The sequence below is a fragment of the Rhinolophus hipposideros genome (genome assembly GCF_964194185.1).
Source record: "Rhinolophus hipposideros genome assembly, chromosome: 20".
In the NCBI taxonomy this organism is placed as follows: domain Eukaryota; kingdom Metazoa; phylum Chordata; class Mammalia; order Chiroptera; family Rhinolophidae; genus Rhinolophus; species Rhinolophus hipposideros.
This window is the reverse complement of record NC_138066.1, coordinates 47,969,744-47,988,579: the sequence shown is the minus strand read 5'-3', so window position 1 is coordinate 47,988,579 and position 18,836 is coordinate 47,969,744. Positions and strand designations below refer to the sequence as shown.

The 18,836-nt window shown below is 49.7% G+C and overlaps 1 protein-coding gene across 10 annotated transcripts in view; it reads right to left on the bottom strand.

Moving 5' to 3' along the window:
• DNAI2 (dynein axonemal intermediate chain 2) overlaps positions 1–18,281 on the bottom strand; it is a 40,234-nt gene extending 21,953 nt beyond the window's left edge. For 5 of the 10 annotated variants that reach the window (XM_081030275.1, XM_081030271.1, XM_081030270.1 and 2 more), the window contains exons 1-9: positions 18,112–18,254; positions 12,729–12,922; positions 11,160–11,321; positions 10,049–10,170; positions 7,106–7,248; positions 6,024–6,137; positions 4,000–4,139; positions 2,988–3,110; positions 697–920 (exon numbers count right to left, since the gene is read on the bottom strand). In XM_081030275.1, the coding sequence (XP_080886401.1) occupies positions 697–920; positions 2,988–3,110; positions 4,000–4,139; positions 6,024–6,137; positions 7,106–7,248; positions 10,049–10,170; positions 11,160–11,321; positions 12,729–12,911 (1,211 nt within the window). In that variant the 5' untranslated portion in view covers positions 12,912–12,922; positions 18,112–18,254. Of the gene's footprint in view, positions 1–696; positions 921–2,987; positions 3,111–3,999; positions 4,140–6,023; positions 6,138–7,105; positions 7,249–10,048; positions 10,171–11,159; positions 11,322–12,728; positions 12,923–18,111 lie in introns of all 10 variants that reach the window. The other 5 variants (XM_081030273.1, XM_081030268.1, XM_081030276.1 and 2 more) reach the window with 3 other exon arrangements.
• Positions 18,282–18,836: the final 555 nt, after the last annotated feature.

Sequence of the window (18,836 nt, the reverse complement as noted above, 5' to 3'; positions counted from 1 at the left end):
GATAACAAGTGTTGGAGAGGCTGTGGCGAAAAGGGAACCCTTATGCACTCTTGGTGGGGATGTAAATTGGGGCAGTGACTATGGAAAATAGTATGGAGGTTCCTCAAAAAAATATGTCCACTAGGCATTTTGCCATAAAAATCCTGGATGCCTGTTGACAAATAAAGTACATGATTGACTGAATAATGTACAACACGAGTCTAGAAGAGCCCCCGCCACCTCCAGCTACTCCCTGAAAAACTGGGCTCCATTGTACACCTGGTCCATAGCTGCCTTCTTCACCAGAGCTAAGAGGTGAAAGCAACCCAAGTGTCCATCGACCTCTGAATGGATAAACAAGATGTAGTCACCAGCTGGGAGAGCAGGAGCCAGCTGCTTTGCTTCCCTGTAGCTCGGTTCCCTCACACAATGAGGCGACAGAAGAATAATGCTACCCACTCTTCGATTGTCTTGAGGGTCATGAATATTAACACATGGCTGTTTTTTTACTAATCCAAGAGGTTTGACGCGCATTCCTTTGTGAAGTGGCTGAACCAGGCCACTTGCTAGTATAAGCTCAGATGTTTGCGGAAGGGTGGTTTTCTCCGTTTTACGGGTGGACACACAAAGGCTCAGGTCACTCCTGGGCTGGGCTTGGTCCCCTCTGTCTCCTCCACCCTCCTGCATCCCTCTCCCACCCCCAACCTCCCCCCTTACTTGGTCCACATGATGGATGACTCCCGGCTGTCCTCTGACCAGATGCGGGCAGTCCAGTCGCCAACAGTCAGGAAATTCTTCGGGTAGAACGGGTTTCTCTGGAGGGCGTAGATGGGGCCGTGGTGGCCGGAGAAAGTGCACACGATCTTTTCAGCCGACGTCTTGGCCTTGCGGTTGCAGGAGATGACAATGCCTTGCTCAGTGCCCACCATGAACTTGGTTGGCTGTGGAGAGGGGGTGACACAGGAGCCAAAGTGTTCATGAAACATTAGCTTGGGGCTTAACTGGCATGGCGAGCAGCGTTCTGGGTTGGGCCTTTGGTTTAAGCCCCTGCTCAGGCTGTGTCCCACCTGCTCCTAGAGAGCTGCCCTTCCCTTCCCAGCCCCCTCAGATACCACCCTTTTTTAGAACCTGTTCCGGGGCCCCATGTTTAAAGAAGTTCCCTCCCCAAACTCTTCTGTCCCCGGGGAGTCTCATCACCAGCCCTCTTCATGTAGCACGTGGCATCCAAAACGTGTTTTGCTATGTAGATCCTGAATGTCTGTTCACAGATAAAATAAATGACTGAATGAATAACGTAAATCATGTCTAGAAGAGCCCACCTCCAGCTACCACCTAAAAAACTGGGTTACGTTGTATACCCGTGTTCATAGCAGCATTCTTCACCACAGCTAACAGGTGAAAGCAACTCAAATGTCCATCGACATCTGAATGGATAAACAAAATGTGGCATAACCACACGGTGGAATATGGTTCAGAAAAAGGAAAGAAATTCTGATTCGAGCTACAATGTGGATGACCCTTGAGGACAGCATGCTAAGTGAAATAAGCCAGCCACAAAAAGGGCAAATACCGTTAAAAGTCCACTTAAATGTATACTTAAACTGTATACTTAAAAATGGTTAAGATGGTAAATTTTATGTTATGTTTCTCACTACAATTTAAAAAAAATAACTGAACTACAAGTTGGAGGTCAAAGGTAAATGAAGAGATGCAGCTTAAGAGGCCCAGAAAAGTAAGAAATAAAGTAAACTGCAGGGCTCCTGCCCGCAATAAGGCTGATCAGCTACCCAGATTCAGATGGCCCATCGTGCCTCCGGCTTCAGACTTCTTTGTGGGGTCGGGGTAGAGAGCCTGGGCCTTAGAATCAGAGCCCTGGTTTGAGCCCCAGCTTCAAGTTCTAGAGCACATGACTTAGCCTCACTAAGACTCATTGTGTTTATCTGAGTAAAGCAGGGATAATAACATTACCTCATAAGATCGTCATGGGCGATTACAGAAGCTCATCACGTAAGGCGGTTACAAGCGTCCAGCACACAGTGTGCACTCAGTGACAGGCATGGGGAGGTGGGGACTAGTGGCGGCATGGTCATTACATCTAGCACTCGGCCTAAAACCCCCTGATTCCAGGATAGAATGTTTTTCTGAGTCCTTCTGACCCTGCCTTCTATGGCCAGGGGGCCAGTTAAGGGCCAGTTAAATTGTCTTCTACCTCACGCCATCAGCATTCATCCACCAGCCTGGGGTGAGGTCTCCCAGAGCAGGGGTGAGGCCAGAGCATCTCCCCTCTTAAAGGCCTAGGAATGACGTCGCATGACCCGAAGGCAAATCAGTGACAATCCCGAGAAAGCCAGGCCTGGGCTTCAGTGAGACATAAACCAGGAACCAGCCCAAGCCAAGAGCCATCTGAGAAAGTTGTTTTCTTGCTTTGGAGGGAATCGTAATTGGCTGCTTCTAGAAGCTTCCTTCCTCTGACACATTCACATTACTACTCAACTCTGATATTTGTTTACTGTTCCTTCTCAGTTACTAAATGCCGTAATTATGCCTATGATGTGGTTTTCCTAGGAGACTCCTCTGATCTCATTTCCCTTTCTAACACCTTTTTCTTCCCTACAGGTAGTGATATAAAGCAGCCCAGGGTCCCACGCAAGGCAGAGGCAGAGCTTGGCTTCCTGATGTTGGTCCTGCGCAGGCCTCTTACATAGAATGGGGCTTTTCTGGAATCTAGTCCTGTCTGAAAGCTTGCCTTCTCTTCTATTCAGCCCAGCCACTGGCCAAATAATGACCTCCTGGGAATTAGAATGGCTTCTTTCCTCAAGAAGCTCTGCTGCCACCCGCTGGAGAGTTCTTGTAAAGACCGCACAGGTCTAGGATAATGGTCCCTGGAGCAGGGCACAAGGTAAGTAGCAGCTTGGGCTCCATAAGCATCTGATCCACCAGCCACAGCCTGCCCTTGGCTCGGGCTGTCCCGGTAATGGCAGTCGGGGAGGGAGAGAAGGGACGCTCACCAAAGTAGACTCGAATTCCAGGGAGATGGCCCCCAAGGCATTTTCCAATTGCTCCTTTCTGGTGATATCCATGATCACCACCTCGGTGGGCTCACTCAGCTTTCGAATATCCCACCACATGACCTGATGGAAGGAGCGGGAGACTTTGAGGTCCCTCGATTCTCCTGGCTTTTGCCTCCCTCACCCCTCCAACTCCTAGGTGCCAGCTCCTAGGGCACAAAAGGGTGCCTGACAGAGGATACCAGCAACCTGTGGGAACAAACACGCTTTGAGAATGACTGCCCTGGTCCACAGTTCCAAACCCCTTGGTCATCAGAGTCACGGGGAAGCAGCACAAAAGCCAGAGCCTCACCCTAGGCCTACTGAATCAAAATCACCAGTTGTGGGCCCTGGACTCTGTATTCTCAAAGGCTCCCCACAATATGGCAATAGATAGCGATGCTATAAATGCACATATGCTTTGATCCAGAAATCCCAGAAATGGATGCTGTGAATGTATGTGTGCAACAATCTGCAGGCACGCACACTCTCTGCTATATTTTGGGGGGAAATAACAAAATATTAAAATGCACTTCAATTATAGCATACCCAATGCGGTCCGTAACCGACATGGGGCAGTGCTTCAGGAAATATGAAATCATCTTCATGACATGCTAAATGAAAAACAAGTGCAGAGCAACGTGTCAGTGAGCAAAAAGAGAGCGAAGAAGACAGATGTGTTTGCTTCCGTGTGCAGAGACGATCCCTGAGGGCAAATGGAAGAAGGCAATGTGAGTGAATGCCTGCAGGGAGGGTGATTGAGACGCCTGCGGGCAGAGATGGGAGGAAGGCACTCTACTGTCTGCCCTCTTGTACCTTTCGGATTTTGTTCCAGGTGCGTGTATTACTTATTTGGCAATTTACAAATAAGATGCAAAAGGAAACGTTCCCAGGTTATTCTGATGGGAAACCAGGGAACCGCTACTGCTCCCCATCTCCCTCCCACCGCTTACAGCACCTGGACGGTAGGTACCTGCCCATCGGTGGACGCAGAGAAGCACTCAGTGCCCGTCTTTGACTGTAGCCAGATGGAGCCGTACACAGGGTCTCGGTGGCTGAACTCAATGGTGGACAGCTCTGCCACCAGGCTGCCCTTCCGGGTGTCCCAACAGGCTGGCAAGGAGGAAGATGTGAGGGAGGTGAATGGGGGCACAGGCTCATTCCCCAGTGCAGGGAGCAGGGGAGAGAAGGGAGCTGCTTCTCTTGGTTTGGCAGGTATGTGTTTTTTTAGAATCAGGGCTAGGTTCAAACCAGCCTGAGTTTCCTACCGGCCCTCCAAGCCCCTCCACGGAAAGACTCCCAGAGTGCATGCTTCATTCATTCTTTGCACCCCTACCACGTGTGGAGCACCACCCTGGGCCCAGGGGAAGCCATTGAGACGCACGATCCCTGGGAGGCAAGGAGGGGACCTGCAAGTACAGCCGCGCTGTGATTGCTTTAGTGGGGGACACATGGGGGTAGTCAGGGAAAGCTTCCTGGAAGAAGTGAGAGGGAACTAAGACTGAGGATGAGCCTGAGATGGAGTAAGCCAGGCAGAGAGAGGGGAGCGTCTCTACCACAGGGAAAGGCTCAGGGAAGTAAGAGCATTTAGGTGAATCTCTGCGTTGCATAAGCCTATTCCCCTTTATCCTCTGTATCTTTGCTGCCTCTGATGGGGAAAGAAAAAAAATTGACGAAGTTTTTTTCCTCCGACCCATTATTGGTGCCTCACCTCTCCTGTTTTACCAAGAAAGACTTGAAGCTTATCTACTCTTTGTCTTAACAGATTTTGCTTTCATTTTCCCAGGAGTGCACAGCGAGGATCCATCCTGTTACTCAGAGCTGCTCCTAGGAGAGCTGATTTTGTAAAACAACAACAAAAGTGCTTGACCATTAAACGTTGATTTATGGACTCCAAGTCTAAAGCATTTGCCCTGGACCAGCCTGGCCCAGAAATTTCTTAGCTAAGCGTTGCTCTCCTTGCACAAAGCAGTGCTCAAGGGTTGGTCCCACTGCAATCCTCCTTACAGACAGCAGAACCCCAGAGCCTGGGCTGGTCTGAGCTGGCATGAAAAGCCACTGAAAGGGGTTATGAATAATGAGTGAGGCAGGGCTCCTGAATAAATCATGGCAAATCCTGCTTCAGTCTTTTAGAGCCCTAGCACCCAGGTAATTTGGCAGGGAGATTTATGGAGCCCACATCTATTCCATAATCTGGCAGCTTCCCCAGGAAGGAGGCAGCAGGTCTGAGAGGGAGGCAAGAAGCCTCAGAGGGCCAGGAAGCAGCCTGGCCACAGAGCGTTCCTGAGAAGTTTTCCAGCCATCCTGGCCCCCAGCCCTGGAAGAAGGAGGGGAGGTCAGAGAGCCTGTGAAGGTAGGAGGGTGGGAGCCCTTTCCTGGTCTGGGGTGCAGACAGGGGGTGCATATCTGGCTGCCTCAGGGCCTGAGGGGGAGGGCAGGCAGAGACCTTCAGAGCCCATGTGGGCAGATTTCTCCCAAGCTCACTAGTGATCAAAACATTGTTTTCTGGGTGTGCCATCAGCAAAAACGGAGGAGTAAGGACCTCTAAAAATCTCCTCCTCCATAAACACAATGAGCAAACTGGCAAAAATAGAGTCAACTTTTTCTGAACTGTGGAAATTAGCCAAAGTTCTTGCAGTAATCCGGAGAGTGCTGATTCAAGAAAAACAGCCGAATCTTAGTTCGAACAGTGAGTTTTGTTGCATTGTAACTTGCCCTACTTAAGATCCTACACTCTCCACTTCTGTGGTAGCCTTGGAAAATGACATCCTGCTTTCCCAGTGATCGCCAGTAACCTGGTAGCCACAGGAGGGGGAGGAGTGGGGCTGGAGCGCTTTCAATCTCCTGTCCAAAGAACGGCCATGGTGACCTGTCTGGTGGTTCCCTGGAAGACCCCACTTGCGAGGTTGTCCGTATTTGACTTCACTCAGAGCTTGCCTAGCGAGAAATGTCTTTCCATCAAGGCAATTGCTGGCTAAGACCCCTTGTCCCGCTTACCAATCTGCCCATTGTAGCAGCCTCCCAGGAGCACGTGGGAATCTTTGGGGTTGTACTCCAAAGTGACAAGAGGAGAAGACGGCTTCAGGACAATCTCAGGCTTGTTAGGGTTTTCTAAAAGCAGGGAGGGAAGAAAAGGAAAGAAAAAAATCCCACCAGGCCTGGAAAGAAAAGGACAGGGCCAAACAATGTAACCCCTTCTACAGCTGGGAGGGACCTGGAAGCCTTTCTCTAGGCTGCAATCTCTGGTCCTCGGTGGCTAGAATCTCTTCTTATAATGGCTTAATTTGGGGTAATCAGGAGCGAGCGTGTGTGTGCGCGCGCGTATTTAATTGTAATTCTAGTCCATTTCCCAGGTTTGGCATGGAATGAAGTTTTGGTGCTCAGGGTTTTACTCAAAGTCACTCTCCCCTGACTTCCGTACACCCGTTTCCTTGTCTGTATACTGGGGACAACGACGGAGCCCACCCCAAGAGGTGGCTGTGAGAACTCTTCGAGCTGCTCAAGAGCGTAGAATGCTTAGTTCTGTGCCTGGCACCTGCACCTGCACCTGCGAACACGGGCTTACGTTTATTTTCACAATGACAACAATGAGGGACGTCTGAGTGAGTAATGTCCACCATCACCTGCTACCTGCCAGGCTTTGCCCTTGGAGTGAGCCCCTCTGTCAACAATGGTCTGTGCTCTCAGGAAGACACACCGCCCCTACTGGCCATGAATTAAAGACAAGAACCAGGAAAAGGTGGGGGCAGAGATGAGTCCCCTCCCCTCCCGCTTGGGTCCCCTCTCAGTCTGCTGGGGACTCTGATACGCTCTGCAGAGGCCCCGAATTGGGACATGGTGGGGTCTGGTCTCGAATGCCTTGATTATGGAGTTTCCTGCTTCCCCAATTTGACTCTGCTTGGCTGCGCCTAAACCCAGACAGGAAAGGGATGACGGGCTTCCTCCTGGGTCCCCGGTCTCCCCCCTGAGAGTCCCCTGCCTGCTGCTCCTACCATCCTCTCCCCTGCCTTCGTGCTTTGCTGGCCTCCCTCCTGCTCCCACAGCCCTCCTTGGCCACAGGGGGCCCCTCTGCTTCTCACCCAGATCCCAGATGTACGACTCATGGCTCATGCCTTCAGGAGCCCGTTGAAAATTCAAGCAAGAATATGCCACTGCCAACTTCCTGTTGCCGTCGGGGTGCCAGGAGAGGTGTGTGGCTGATCGCTTGATTTCCTGAGGATCCCTTTAAGGGGAGAGCAAGAGGCAGAAGTCTGGGGTGCAAGACTTCCCACATTTCTCATTTACTAAATTTTTTCTTTTAAATATTCAAATACATTTAAGCATACTTAAGCATTCATGCAGAGAAATTTATTTCAAAAATGAAGTTGACAGGACTGCCTTAGTTGGAAAACCGATCTCACCAGCCATAAATAAAAGCTAATAATAAAAATTAAAACAATGGAAACAAAACAGTAAATTCCAGTCTACTCTTTTCATTTGCTGAAAGTTTTGAGCCTGAGGCTTGATTTCCCATTATTATTAAAATTAAAAGGTGGGTGGAGAATTCAGCAATCATGCTCCTTGGTGTTTGCCCTAACGAGTCAAAAACTTATGTCCACACCAAAACCTGCACGTAGATGTTTACAGCACCTTTATTCCTAATTGCTAAAACTTGGAACCAACCAAAATGTACTTCAGTAGTTGAATGGACAAATTGTGATCCATCCATACTTCAAAATATTATTCAGCATTCAAAAGAAATGAACTCTCAAGCCATGAAAAGATGCAGTAGAAACAACGCACATTCCTAGGCGAAAGAAATCGATCCGAAAAGGCTACATCCTGATTCCAACTGTATGACCTTCTGCAAAAGGCAAAACCATGGAGACAGCACAAAGATCAGTCATTGGCAAAGGTCTGGGTAGAGAAAGGGATAAATGGGTGGGACCTAGGGGACGTTTAGGGTAGTGAAACCATTCTGTATGGTAATTCTGTCAAAACCCACAGGCTGTATGACACGGAGGCAGCCATAATGTAAACTATGGACTTGGGGTGTGCTCCAGGCTGTCCCCCCACTCAGCACACACATCGCCCCAGATACGTATGTTGAAACCTAACCCCCAATGTGATGGTATTAGGAGGTGGGGCCTTTGTGAAGTGACTAAGTCATGAGGATAGAGCCCTCATGGATGGGATTAACACCTTTACGAATGGGGTTCCAGAGAGCGCCCTCACCCCTTCCACCAAGCGAGTTCCCAGGCAGAAGATAGCTCCCAATGAATGAGGCAGTGGGTCCTCACCAGACACACAAGTCGTGCTGGCAGCCTGATCTCAGACTTCCAGCGTCCAGAACTGTGAGAAATAGGTATCTATTGTTTATAAGCTACCTAGTTGGTGGTATTTTATTACAGCAGCCCTAACAGACTAAGACCGGGTGATAATGATGTACCAGTGTTGGCTCATGGATTGTGACAAACGTGCCACTGCATGGCGGGATGATGGCAGTCGGGTTGGGGTGGGGGGGCGCATGTGGGAACTCCATGTTCTTTCCGATTAATTTTACTGTGGTCCTAAAACTGCTCTGAAAAAATAAACTATTAATTTAAAAAATGAGGAGGGGAGGTAGAATGAGCAAAAGTTAGGAAAGTATTGAAGACTTAATGGCCCCAAACTGACACTTTCTCCTTGAAGTAATCAGAAGGAATGAATGAAAGTGGAAACAAAATAAGTCTCTCACTGTGTGATTCATCCCCTTCACTCCTCCCTGGGAGCATTATTATAGGAGAAAGAGCTTGGGCTGGGATCCAGGAGACCAGAGTTCCATCCTTGGTTGGGTCACCCACTCTCTGTGTGCCCTGAGCACTTCCTGTCCCTGGGGTCAGTTTCCTTATCTGTCAAATATGGAGGTTGGATGGGATGATTGCTAGTACATCATTCTGCTCAGATGTCCATTGTAAGGTCAGACCCCAGCAGGGCTGGGGCAGCAGGAAGGTCAACCCCTGCCCCATCCTGGCCCCTCTCCTGCATGCCCCCTACTGGCAGCCATTGGTCCTGCTCTACACACCATGACTAAGCCAGGGTTCAGAAAAGGGTCTTTTTGATCATTCTGGGACTGGGCCAAGCCCTTCCCAGGACCTTCAATGGGTTATGGTAGCAAAATGAACCTCCAGGCTTGGCATTTGTGGCTAGACACTCGAAATCACAGGTATCCTCTCCATATTCAAGCACATACACGTACATTCCTTTTTATATACAAAGCACAGATATACATACAGTACACATATACACATACATATATATATATATATATATATATATATATATATATATATATATATATATACCCATGCACATATACATAGGTGTATTTCAAACAAGAAGCAGTGCTCTCTACACAGCTTGTTTGTTTTGCTTTGGTTTCACAAAGTAAATCTTGGAAACATTCCCTATAGGCATATGAGGAGCTGCCTCTTTCATTTTGACAGCTGCATGGTTTCCCAGTGTGTGGGCGTCCCAGTATTGCTAGAACCAGCCACCTACCGGTGGATTTAACTTGCTTCCCGTCTTGGACTAGCACACACCCTGCTGCAGTGAATATCCAGACACACAGTGATTTCACACACATACCTGTATGATGCATTCCTGTTGTCAACCTGCTATCCTTAGCGATCACTCCTAGGTACGCTCCTCCCGAGGGTGGGGGATAAGGGTCCTGTAGCCCACAGGGCTGCTGGATCACTCATGGTCTGCACTTTGTACTCACCCTACATTGTGTGAAGTGACCCCACACAGCTTTGCAAATTCGCTTCATCTTTCCCCAGAGTCCTCCCTTTCCACTAACCAGGCCTGTCCCCAGGGTGGGGCCAGAGTCCTCCCTTTCCACTAGCCAGGCCTGTCCCCAGGGTGGGGCCCACTTGTCTGCTGGGTGCTTTATTGCTCTCCCTTATCAAGCCTGGAGCACAGAGGGATGGGCAAGGAGTCATGTTTGGGCTGCCCACACAGGCGACAGAGATTGGCCAGCATTTGCTTAGCTGTAGAAATACCTGAAAACATTGATGGTTTTAGCTGAAGGCGCCTCTTCTGTCACTTCCACCACTTCCTCGTCATCAAAATACTCCTGGTATATGTTGATGGCATTATTCTGCTTGATGCAGTGCTCCATGATCTGAGGAGGACACATCGGGAGTTCTTAGCAGTAAAGGGAGGTCCTTTCAGACTGACCAGGACTGAAATGGAGTCTGGGAGGGACAAGAAATATCTAGTGGTCTTATCCCATCCTTCCAGCCCAGGCGTTTTCAATGGGGACAACATGGCCCTCAAAGGGGGTGGGAATTGGTTCTTACTGGTAAAATAAAATTACTTTCTATAAACAAAGCACAGATATACATGCAGTACACAAACAGATATATGGTATACCTGAGACATTAAAATTTCATGGGGCAATTAAGAAGAGACTGTCTGAAAAGGCTCATTGGGGAACAATAATGAAGAAAAGGTGAAGAAACACTGCTCTAGCCAAACAGAAGTATTAAGGACTTCATATACCACACCCATCTCCTGGTTCCTCTCCCCAAGGAGTCCTCCCCAGTATCCCAAATGTTCAGCCTGGAAAAGACCAAGCTCAAGCGCCACCTCTTCCAGGAAGCCTTCCCTGATCCCTTCAGCAGGAAATTGACTCTCCCTCCTCATGGGGCTAATGGTATGTCATCTCTTCTCTTAGAGTATCCCTTTCTACATTATATGGCGGTATCTCTGTATCTGTTTTTGACCTCTGATAGATTATAAACTCTCTGGGGCTGATGTATGTGAATTTCATTTTTTTGCAATCTCTACTGTGCCTGGCAGAGGCTTGGCCCACACGTGTTGAATGAATGAATCTTCCCTATTGGCAGATAGCTGCTGGGTGGGGTTCTTTGGGGTTCTCTTTGCCCAAAGGGGCCACTTTTCAGTCTCTTCCTAAAGCCTGTTCAGTCCCTGCACCTCCCCACCTTCCCCTTTGGTTTGCTGTGGTGGACCTGTCTGCCTGCTCCCAGACAGAAGTTTCCTTAAGGTAGCTGGTGTTCTTTTCCTGAGTAGCCACAGGGCTGGGCACAGTCAGGGGTTGACATGCAGTTGGGGAACCAGCGTGGTGGCTGGAGCTGAAGGAAGCCTCACCGAGCCCAGCTGCATGATGGCATTCATGTAGTTCTCATCCTTCTCCACCTTCTTCCGGAAGCGGATTGTCTGCTCCAGCTCCAAGGGGTTTACATCCTTGGGCCAGCCCCCCTCGATGTGGTTGACCCCCCGGGTCTCCATCTCGAACCGCTCTGTGTTGGCCTGAACAGAGAGCCCCAGGTAAGAAGACACAGGCCCCGGGTGGAAGCATTCAGCCACTTCTGCAAACCAGGATCCCGGTGCTGCGCCTTCAGGCACGGACCAACGAGATGCCCTTGGCCACAATATTTTCAGGTACCAGAAAGGGGATCATGGACTTCAGAAGTCACAGTTGGGCATGGAAGTGCCAATGTGTGGAGCTAGCTGCTTTGCAGCTGATGCCAATAGCCATGGAGAATCTACTTCTGACCTTATATGAATCCTAATGGACCAGAGGGGCCCGTCCATCTGTTCTGTGAGATCCCAGAGGAAAAATAAGGGAACAATCCTTCTCCTCCCTATCATTTACAATGTCACAGGAATCGAAACACAGAAACAATTAAGAGTTTGGATGTGCCTTGACCATTCTCTGTCACAGGGAGGATGGTATAGGTGAAGTTTTACCCCTTAAATGTTTTTCCCATTTTTAAAATTGTTGTAAAATACATGACATAAATTTTACTCCTTCAAATATTTTAAAGTGTACAACTCAGGGGCGTTAAGGACAGTCACAAAGTCATGCCACGATCATCGCTGTCTAGGTCTCGAATTATTTCACCACCCCAAATGGAGACCCCATACCCATTAAGGAGTCACCATCCCCTTCTCCATTCCATTTATAAGCCAGCTCTCACAAAAGTCAGAAGTCTTAACAGGACGGAGTTATGACAGGAGACCCTAACATGGTGTGGCCTTCATGGCAATCATCTTGTTTAGTTGGCTACACCATGGACAAATCGCCCTGGTCCCCGTGACAGTCATTTGTCCTGGGAAAGCAAGACACACTGTTTGTTTGAACTGTGAGTGATTAGGACCATCCACAAATTGTTTTGGTTAAATCAAACGTGGTTTTCACTCCATTGATTTGGGATGTGATCAGCGGGGTTATCTCCTTCAAGCTATTTTTCTCTCGGCGGTTCATGGAATAGTCAGGAGCTGACTACCTGGGACAGACAGGCAGGGAGCTCCCTGGCAGTTCGAACAATAACATGACCCCTCAGTGCTCTTACCACCGAGGCCCCTCTGACCAGAACTGCCAATGGCACCTTTTCCTTTGCACAGCTGGGCAGGTGCATGTAGGTATGAAATCTCTGCTCCCTTGGAATGCTCCTCCCACCTGTACCAAATGCCTAAAACGACTCTAAGAAGAATCTCAGAGGTGAGGCCAGAACCCCTGGGAGAGAGAACATCTTGATTTACATTCACCTGGCCCAGGCACTGGTTGGTGCGGGGCGTCCTCCTGACCCCTGGGCGACTCGGTGGGTCTTGGGGGCGAGTCTGCCCTCACACTTCCAGCATCTAACTGGCTTCCAGGTGGATAAAGCCGCCCAGGCCACAGCTTCACTGGCCCGGCCGGGGACAGAGACCCACCTCGTGTTCCGACATGCTGACGGAGCACTGGATACCCTTGTCCACGGGGTTCCGCTCCATGAACTGCTCCGCCAGCTGGGGGTTAGGTGGGATGTCAATATTCAGTTCTGCTTGGCGGTCGGAGAAGTTGCATTGCTTCCCGAACTCGCTTCGCTTCTTGACGTACACATACACGATCTCCATGGTACCGGCTGCTGCAGGGGCAGAATCGGGGTGCGGGGATGTGGTGAGGGGCCCTGCCTGGCTTCTTCCGGGTCCGCATGGGCCTCCCGGGGGTGGTTTCAGGTTCCCAGTCTGGTTGGGGGGAGGGGTCCTAGGGGATTTGTTCAGAAGCTGAGAGTGCATTAAAAAAATCATTTATTGAATAATGACTGCGCACTAAACATTATCTTGTTCAGTTCTTGCAATTGCCCTCTGAGGTGGACAGTAAAATCTGCGTTTTACTTTGGAGAAATCTGATGCTCAGAGATGCCCTGAGCACCTTGCCCCAATAGCATAGCTAATAAGTGGTACAGCTGTCTGCCTGGCTCTAAAGCTCTTACTCACCAAATGATACAGCTTTTACTGAGCTAATATGTTTATTGTGAGGCAGGAAGAAGTACTAATGGCAATTATGTTGGGCTAAGCTCCTTGCCACGCACTGCCCCTCATCATACTGCAGATTTGAGAGCCCCAGGCCTCTCTGAAAACTGTCCCACCCAGCCCCTTGATTGTCCAAAGGCACCCATTCCCAGAGTTCTAGGTTACCGGACTCTACTCCTCACCACTGTCTGGGGGTCCTACTTGAGACTCCTCCCTCTGCATCCCAGGACAGGGCTGGGAGTCCAGTAAGAAAGAGACGGCCGGACCAGTTCTTCAATGGGCAGAATAGTTCGGCCTTTGAGAAACCCTCTGATTTGTGCTACTGGTCATGAAAGGCACAGTGGGGAATGGAAAAACAGGCTGGATTCTGGCCCTGCCACTCCCCAGCTGCTTGACCTTGGCTTGGCCACTCGGTCGTCTGAGACCTGACACACTCAGGAAGCTGAGAAGGTGAAATGCAAGTTGTCCAGCAGCTGCAGAGCCAGGGTTTGAATGCAGTGCAAGGAAGTGGTTTCTCACCTGTGCTAACTGGAAGTCTTAGAAATGCAGTGGGAAGGTCCCACAGATTGTTCTCCAACTTACCCTCAAAGAGACCTTGACCCCTCTGACCCTAGCCACATCAATAGACCCTGTGGGATCTGAATGCTTTTCAGTGGCTTAAATGGCTGGTCATCTGACGGGGTCTGTCAACTGTGGAGCAGAGCAGAGCTGTCCATGGGCTGCCCACTTGTAACTCTCAGAAAGTGTGCCTTTGGTAGTTTCCGAGGGCTCGAGTTGTGGGTCTGTAGGCTCCTGGGCCTACCTGGAGCCCTAGGAAAAAAAGCTGTTGGATAAGAGGCTGCAGGTGATAGGGGGAAGATAACTGCAAAAGCCTTGCTGGGATAGGATTTACACCTGAAGGCCTTTCCACGTCTGAGAGCTTAGGTTCTTGCCTCTAAGAGGGCGTTGCTATCTTTGAATGAAAAGGAGACCTGGTAGGAAAATGCTTGGGGGACCTGCCCCCTGCTTTAAGTAAAACCCAAACACAAATATCCAAACTTAGGAAACAGATAAAGAAGGGCAACAGAAATGCTACAGTAATAATTCACTTTACCAAGCAATTTTGTACTGTAGTTTGTGCCTAAGAATAGCCTCTGGAGCACCCAAAATGATTCCATTTTTTCAAAAGTCAAAGTACATAGACTTTTCTAGAAACTCGCAGATTTTATCAGTGCCCACTCCATGCTTTATATTTGTCCTGATTATAGTTTCATTACTTCACTTACTCATTCAGCAAACATTTATTAAATCTATAAATAATCAAGGTAGTGTGGTACTGGTATAAGGATAGACATATGCGTCAATAGAATGGAATTGAGAGTTCAGAAATAAACCTTTATATTTACAGTCAACTGCTTTTTGATAAAAAGCACTAAGGAAGCTCAATGGAGAAAGGATGGTCTTTTCAATAAATGGTGCTGGGACACCTGGACATTCACATGTAACAGAATGACCATCGCCGCCCCCCGACCTCACACCATACACAAAACTAACTTAAAATGGCATAAATATAAGAGCTAAAATGATAAAACTTCGGGGGAAGAACATAAAGGGAAATCTTCATGACCCTGATTAGGAAAAGATTTCTTAAATACAGCATCAAAAGCATGATCCACAAAAGAAAAAAAAAACACTTTTACCTCGGATTTCATTAGAATTGAAAACTTTTGCAAGATTAAGAAAATGAAAAGACAAGCCACAGACTTGGAGAAAACATTTACAACTTATGTATCTGATCAAAGACTTGTATCCAGAATCTAGAAAGAGCTACTGGGTCCCCAGCGCTGTGAACGCAGTTTACGGGCACTCTGAATGCACGTCCACCGCAGCTCCCCAAACAGTTATCACCATTTTCATTCTACAGGTGAAGAAACTGATGCCCGGAGAGATCACGTACCTTTGTCACAGGTCACAGTCCTTACGTGCAGGCAGAGTCAGGGCCCCGACACCTCTGGCTCTAAGGCAGAGATTCGTAACCTTGGCTACACATTTAGAAACACCTGACGGGCTTTATCAAATCACGCTCAGGTTGAACCACACACTAACAAAATCAGAATCTCTCAGCCTTATTTTTAAAACTCCCCAGGGTGATTCCAGTGTGCAGCCAAGGTTGAGAAATGTGGGTTTACAGTGAGGACTCTTAATCTCATAGGTGGTGCTTCTCAAACCTGGATGTTTATTCAACATACAGAGATTCCCAGCCTCCCCCCCCCCCGCCCATAAATGCTGAGTGATATGTCTGGGGTAGGGCCTAGAAATCTGTCTTTCACAATCACCCCAGATAAATATTAGGATGAGACATACGAGTGCTCCACCTCCAGGGCTGCAAGGAACCAGTGTTCCTGGCTGCTGACCCCTGAGATGTAGGGCTAAGAGTGGTGGGACAGCTTGGAAGCGTGAGCCTGGGGTGGTCTTGGGTCCTGGAGCAGCTGGGGCAGGGGGTGAAGGGCTGAGGGTGGGAGGGTTAACTCCTAGGTCCCTTCACATCCACATATATTGTTCCTTGAAGACCACACCTCCCCATCCCACTCCAAGCCCTAGAACAACTCAACCCACACCAGACCACAGAAAGCAGTATTCCCCCTCTTTCTTAGAGTTTGGAAACTCTTCTATCCAGGATGGGTTGATGCAACGGATTGGAGGATAGAAGGTGGGCACAGAAGCACAGATTGCAGAAGTACAGATTGTTTATTCTACCTGGACAAGTGCAGGGCCTTGAGAGACAGAATCACATTCAATTAAATTCTCCCCCCTGCCAGCACATTGTTGAGGTACAAGGGGGCTGCACCTGGGCTCCCCACAGAACTGCCAGATTCAGGCCATTATGGGCTGCCTATTTCTCTGTTAAAGACAGTTGCTTAAACACACACACACACACACACACACACACACACACACACACAAACGACAACTGCTATGAGACAGCCGGCTCCTAGAGGATACAGGAAGATTAAGAGCATAAGGAAACTCCAGGAAGACAAAGATAGCCTTTTTAGCCCAGATCATATTTTTAACAGCTTTGCTTTCCTTCTTGGTGCTTCCCAAGGCAGCCAAACCAGGAGCGAGAACAGAACAGAAGCATTGTTTTCTAGCTGGAGGCAGACAGAGAGGACATTTAAAGGCTGGCTTGGTGACGGGAAGACAGCTCATTCAAGGACCCAGGGTGGGCACTTTCTCACAAGCTAGCATGGTGCGAAGATGAATAGAAAGGTCATTCCGAGCAGGGGTCTCTCCCCATGCTGATGAGACCAGTGGTGCAGACTGGGCTTCCCCAAGCAGTGCTGTCTGTAAAGCAGCATCAGAGGGAGGCAGGAGCAGTACCACTGCCCTCTGGGAGTTTAGGGGGAAGACTGTTTATCTGTGGGAACCTCGAGACCCAGACGTGTGAGGAAATCTGCAGTGAGACTCAAACACAAGAATACCCAGAACCAGAGATGAGCCAGTCCAAACATCAAAAATACAGTATCCCAGGGTAGGCAGATGGAAACGTTCACCAATCATGAAAACCACATTCCAAGCTGGGTGTGAGGCAAGGGAGTGCTGGGAACTAGGAGTTCCACGTGAGCGCTTAGCAGGGAGGCAGGTGTAGGGTTGCTGCCTTCCCTCCCCACTGGACTCTATGGTGGTATAAAGATGAGAACTTCTCCTCGTGTCCGTAGGACAGCCCCCAGTCTTTGTGCCATGGACTGATGGGCTCTCTGTGACACCTGGAAGGACAGGGATAGAGGGGGAGTGCTTCCTTCCCTCCTGCTTAAGTCTTTAAGCACCTTCTGGAATTCACTTCAAAAGAGGCAGTTGCCCCCAGGAATCCACCGCGCATCAGAGCTCCCCCCCATGGCATGCTGAGCCCACGGGGGTCAACCTGGGATGAGCTCCAAGCAGGTGGACGATGAGGTTATGAAGGGAGCGGTGGGAAGAGGTCCCCAAGACTGCAGGGTTATTTTGGTCTGTGGGTGGTGTTTACCTGCTCACCCCACCACAAGGCTGTCCCTTTGAGCGAAGACTGTGGTCTTTTTATTCACCCCCACTCTCAGTGCCTGGCACAGCCAACGGGCCCAGTACTGCCTTTGTCACATGCTGAGTGTGTGAATGAGACACCAACCCTCTCCCAGGGCTCTCCCCTAGAGCTCTCTCCCCAATCCTCCTCTTCCTTTTCTGACTTGAAAAACAAAACACAGCAAGGTCATTTGAGAGGAGGAAATACCGGGTCTGAAAGCTGGGAGAAAAACGCATTTCTGTGGTTCAAGAGAATGTGATAAACTTTGAAGTTGTTGCTGGAAAGAAGAACTACCCGCGTGAACTTGAGCGTGACACACTAATGGGCATAAGAATGCCTGCAGCTCCCGGGAGGAAGGACAGACGACATGGTGCATTTACAAGGCCCTGCCACCTAGTAGGTGCTCAGTCACTATTAGTTCCCATCCCCCCCATTCTCATCAGCAAACTCTTCACGTGCCCATCCTCCCACCACCCCAGCCCAGGCTGTATTTCCCATCCATTCAGCAGTAAACCCTTTTTTAGACGTCTCCCGCCCCCTCCAGGAGACAGAGCGTATTAGGACCCGCATCAGGACCCGACTGACTGGGAGTAGGGGTGCAGGCGGCAAAGTGTTTAGATGGAACTTGCAGGGTCCTGTGACTCGGGGTGTTGAGAGCAGCGGGGACCCTAAGACCGCTGGTTCTGGCATCCACCCCCCCAGCAGAGCTATCACCGAAGGACGCCCCCACCAGGAATTTCTTGCACGATCGGTGGTTATTATTACCCTTGGGGGCTCTCGCCTTTACCCTCCTCTCTCCTCTTCAGCCGCGGACGTCCTCCGGCGCCCACCCTTACTCACTCTGGGCGGCTGGGGTAGCGCCGGAGCCGCGGTGCCGGCTCTAGCGTTTCTCAAACGGCTGCCGCCGCGGAGTTTGCCCGTTGCCTAGCAACTCTGGCCGGGGCCGGGGACGCGGAGGCGACCCGGAGCACGTGACCTCCCATTCTGCCAATTGGGGAGCGCCGCGAGTCCCTCCTCCCCCTTCTGGAGGTCTCTGGAATTAGGAGGAAAGTTAACCCACAAGTTAGCCAGGCACCGGCGATGATAGACGTGTCTCCGGGCTGTGCCAAGGCGCGTCCACGAACGTGCACGGGGCAAGATCCGAAGGAAATGCAAATGGCAGTCAGCGCCTCGGAAGTCTGAGCCCTGGTTGGCGAGGCGGAGCTTTGGACGTGTTTGCTTATGATCTGGCAGGCCGTTTACTCCTTCCTTCAGTGTTCTCGTTCACTAAATGGGAATTTTAACCCCAGCTTCCCCTCTGCGGCCTCATCCCCCGCAGGTCGTATAAGAACCCTAAGTCTGCCCGAATCGCGGCAGTGGAGAGTAGGGGCTGCAGAGCAGGGGCGGGGTGTTTGGCTGGCACGTCGTAAACATGCATTAAGTGTTGAATGAATGAATGAATGAATGAATGAATGAATGAATACAATTAAATGTCTCATGGGGTTCAGGCA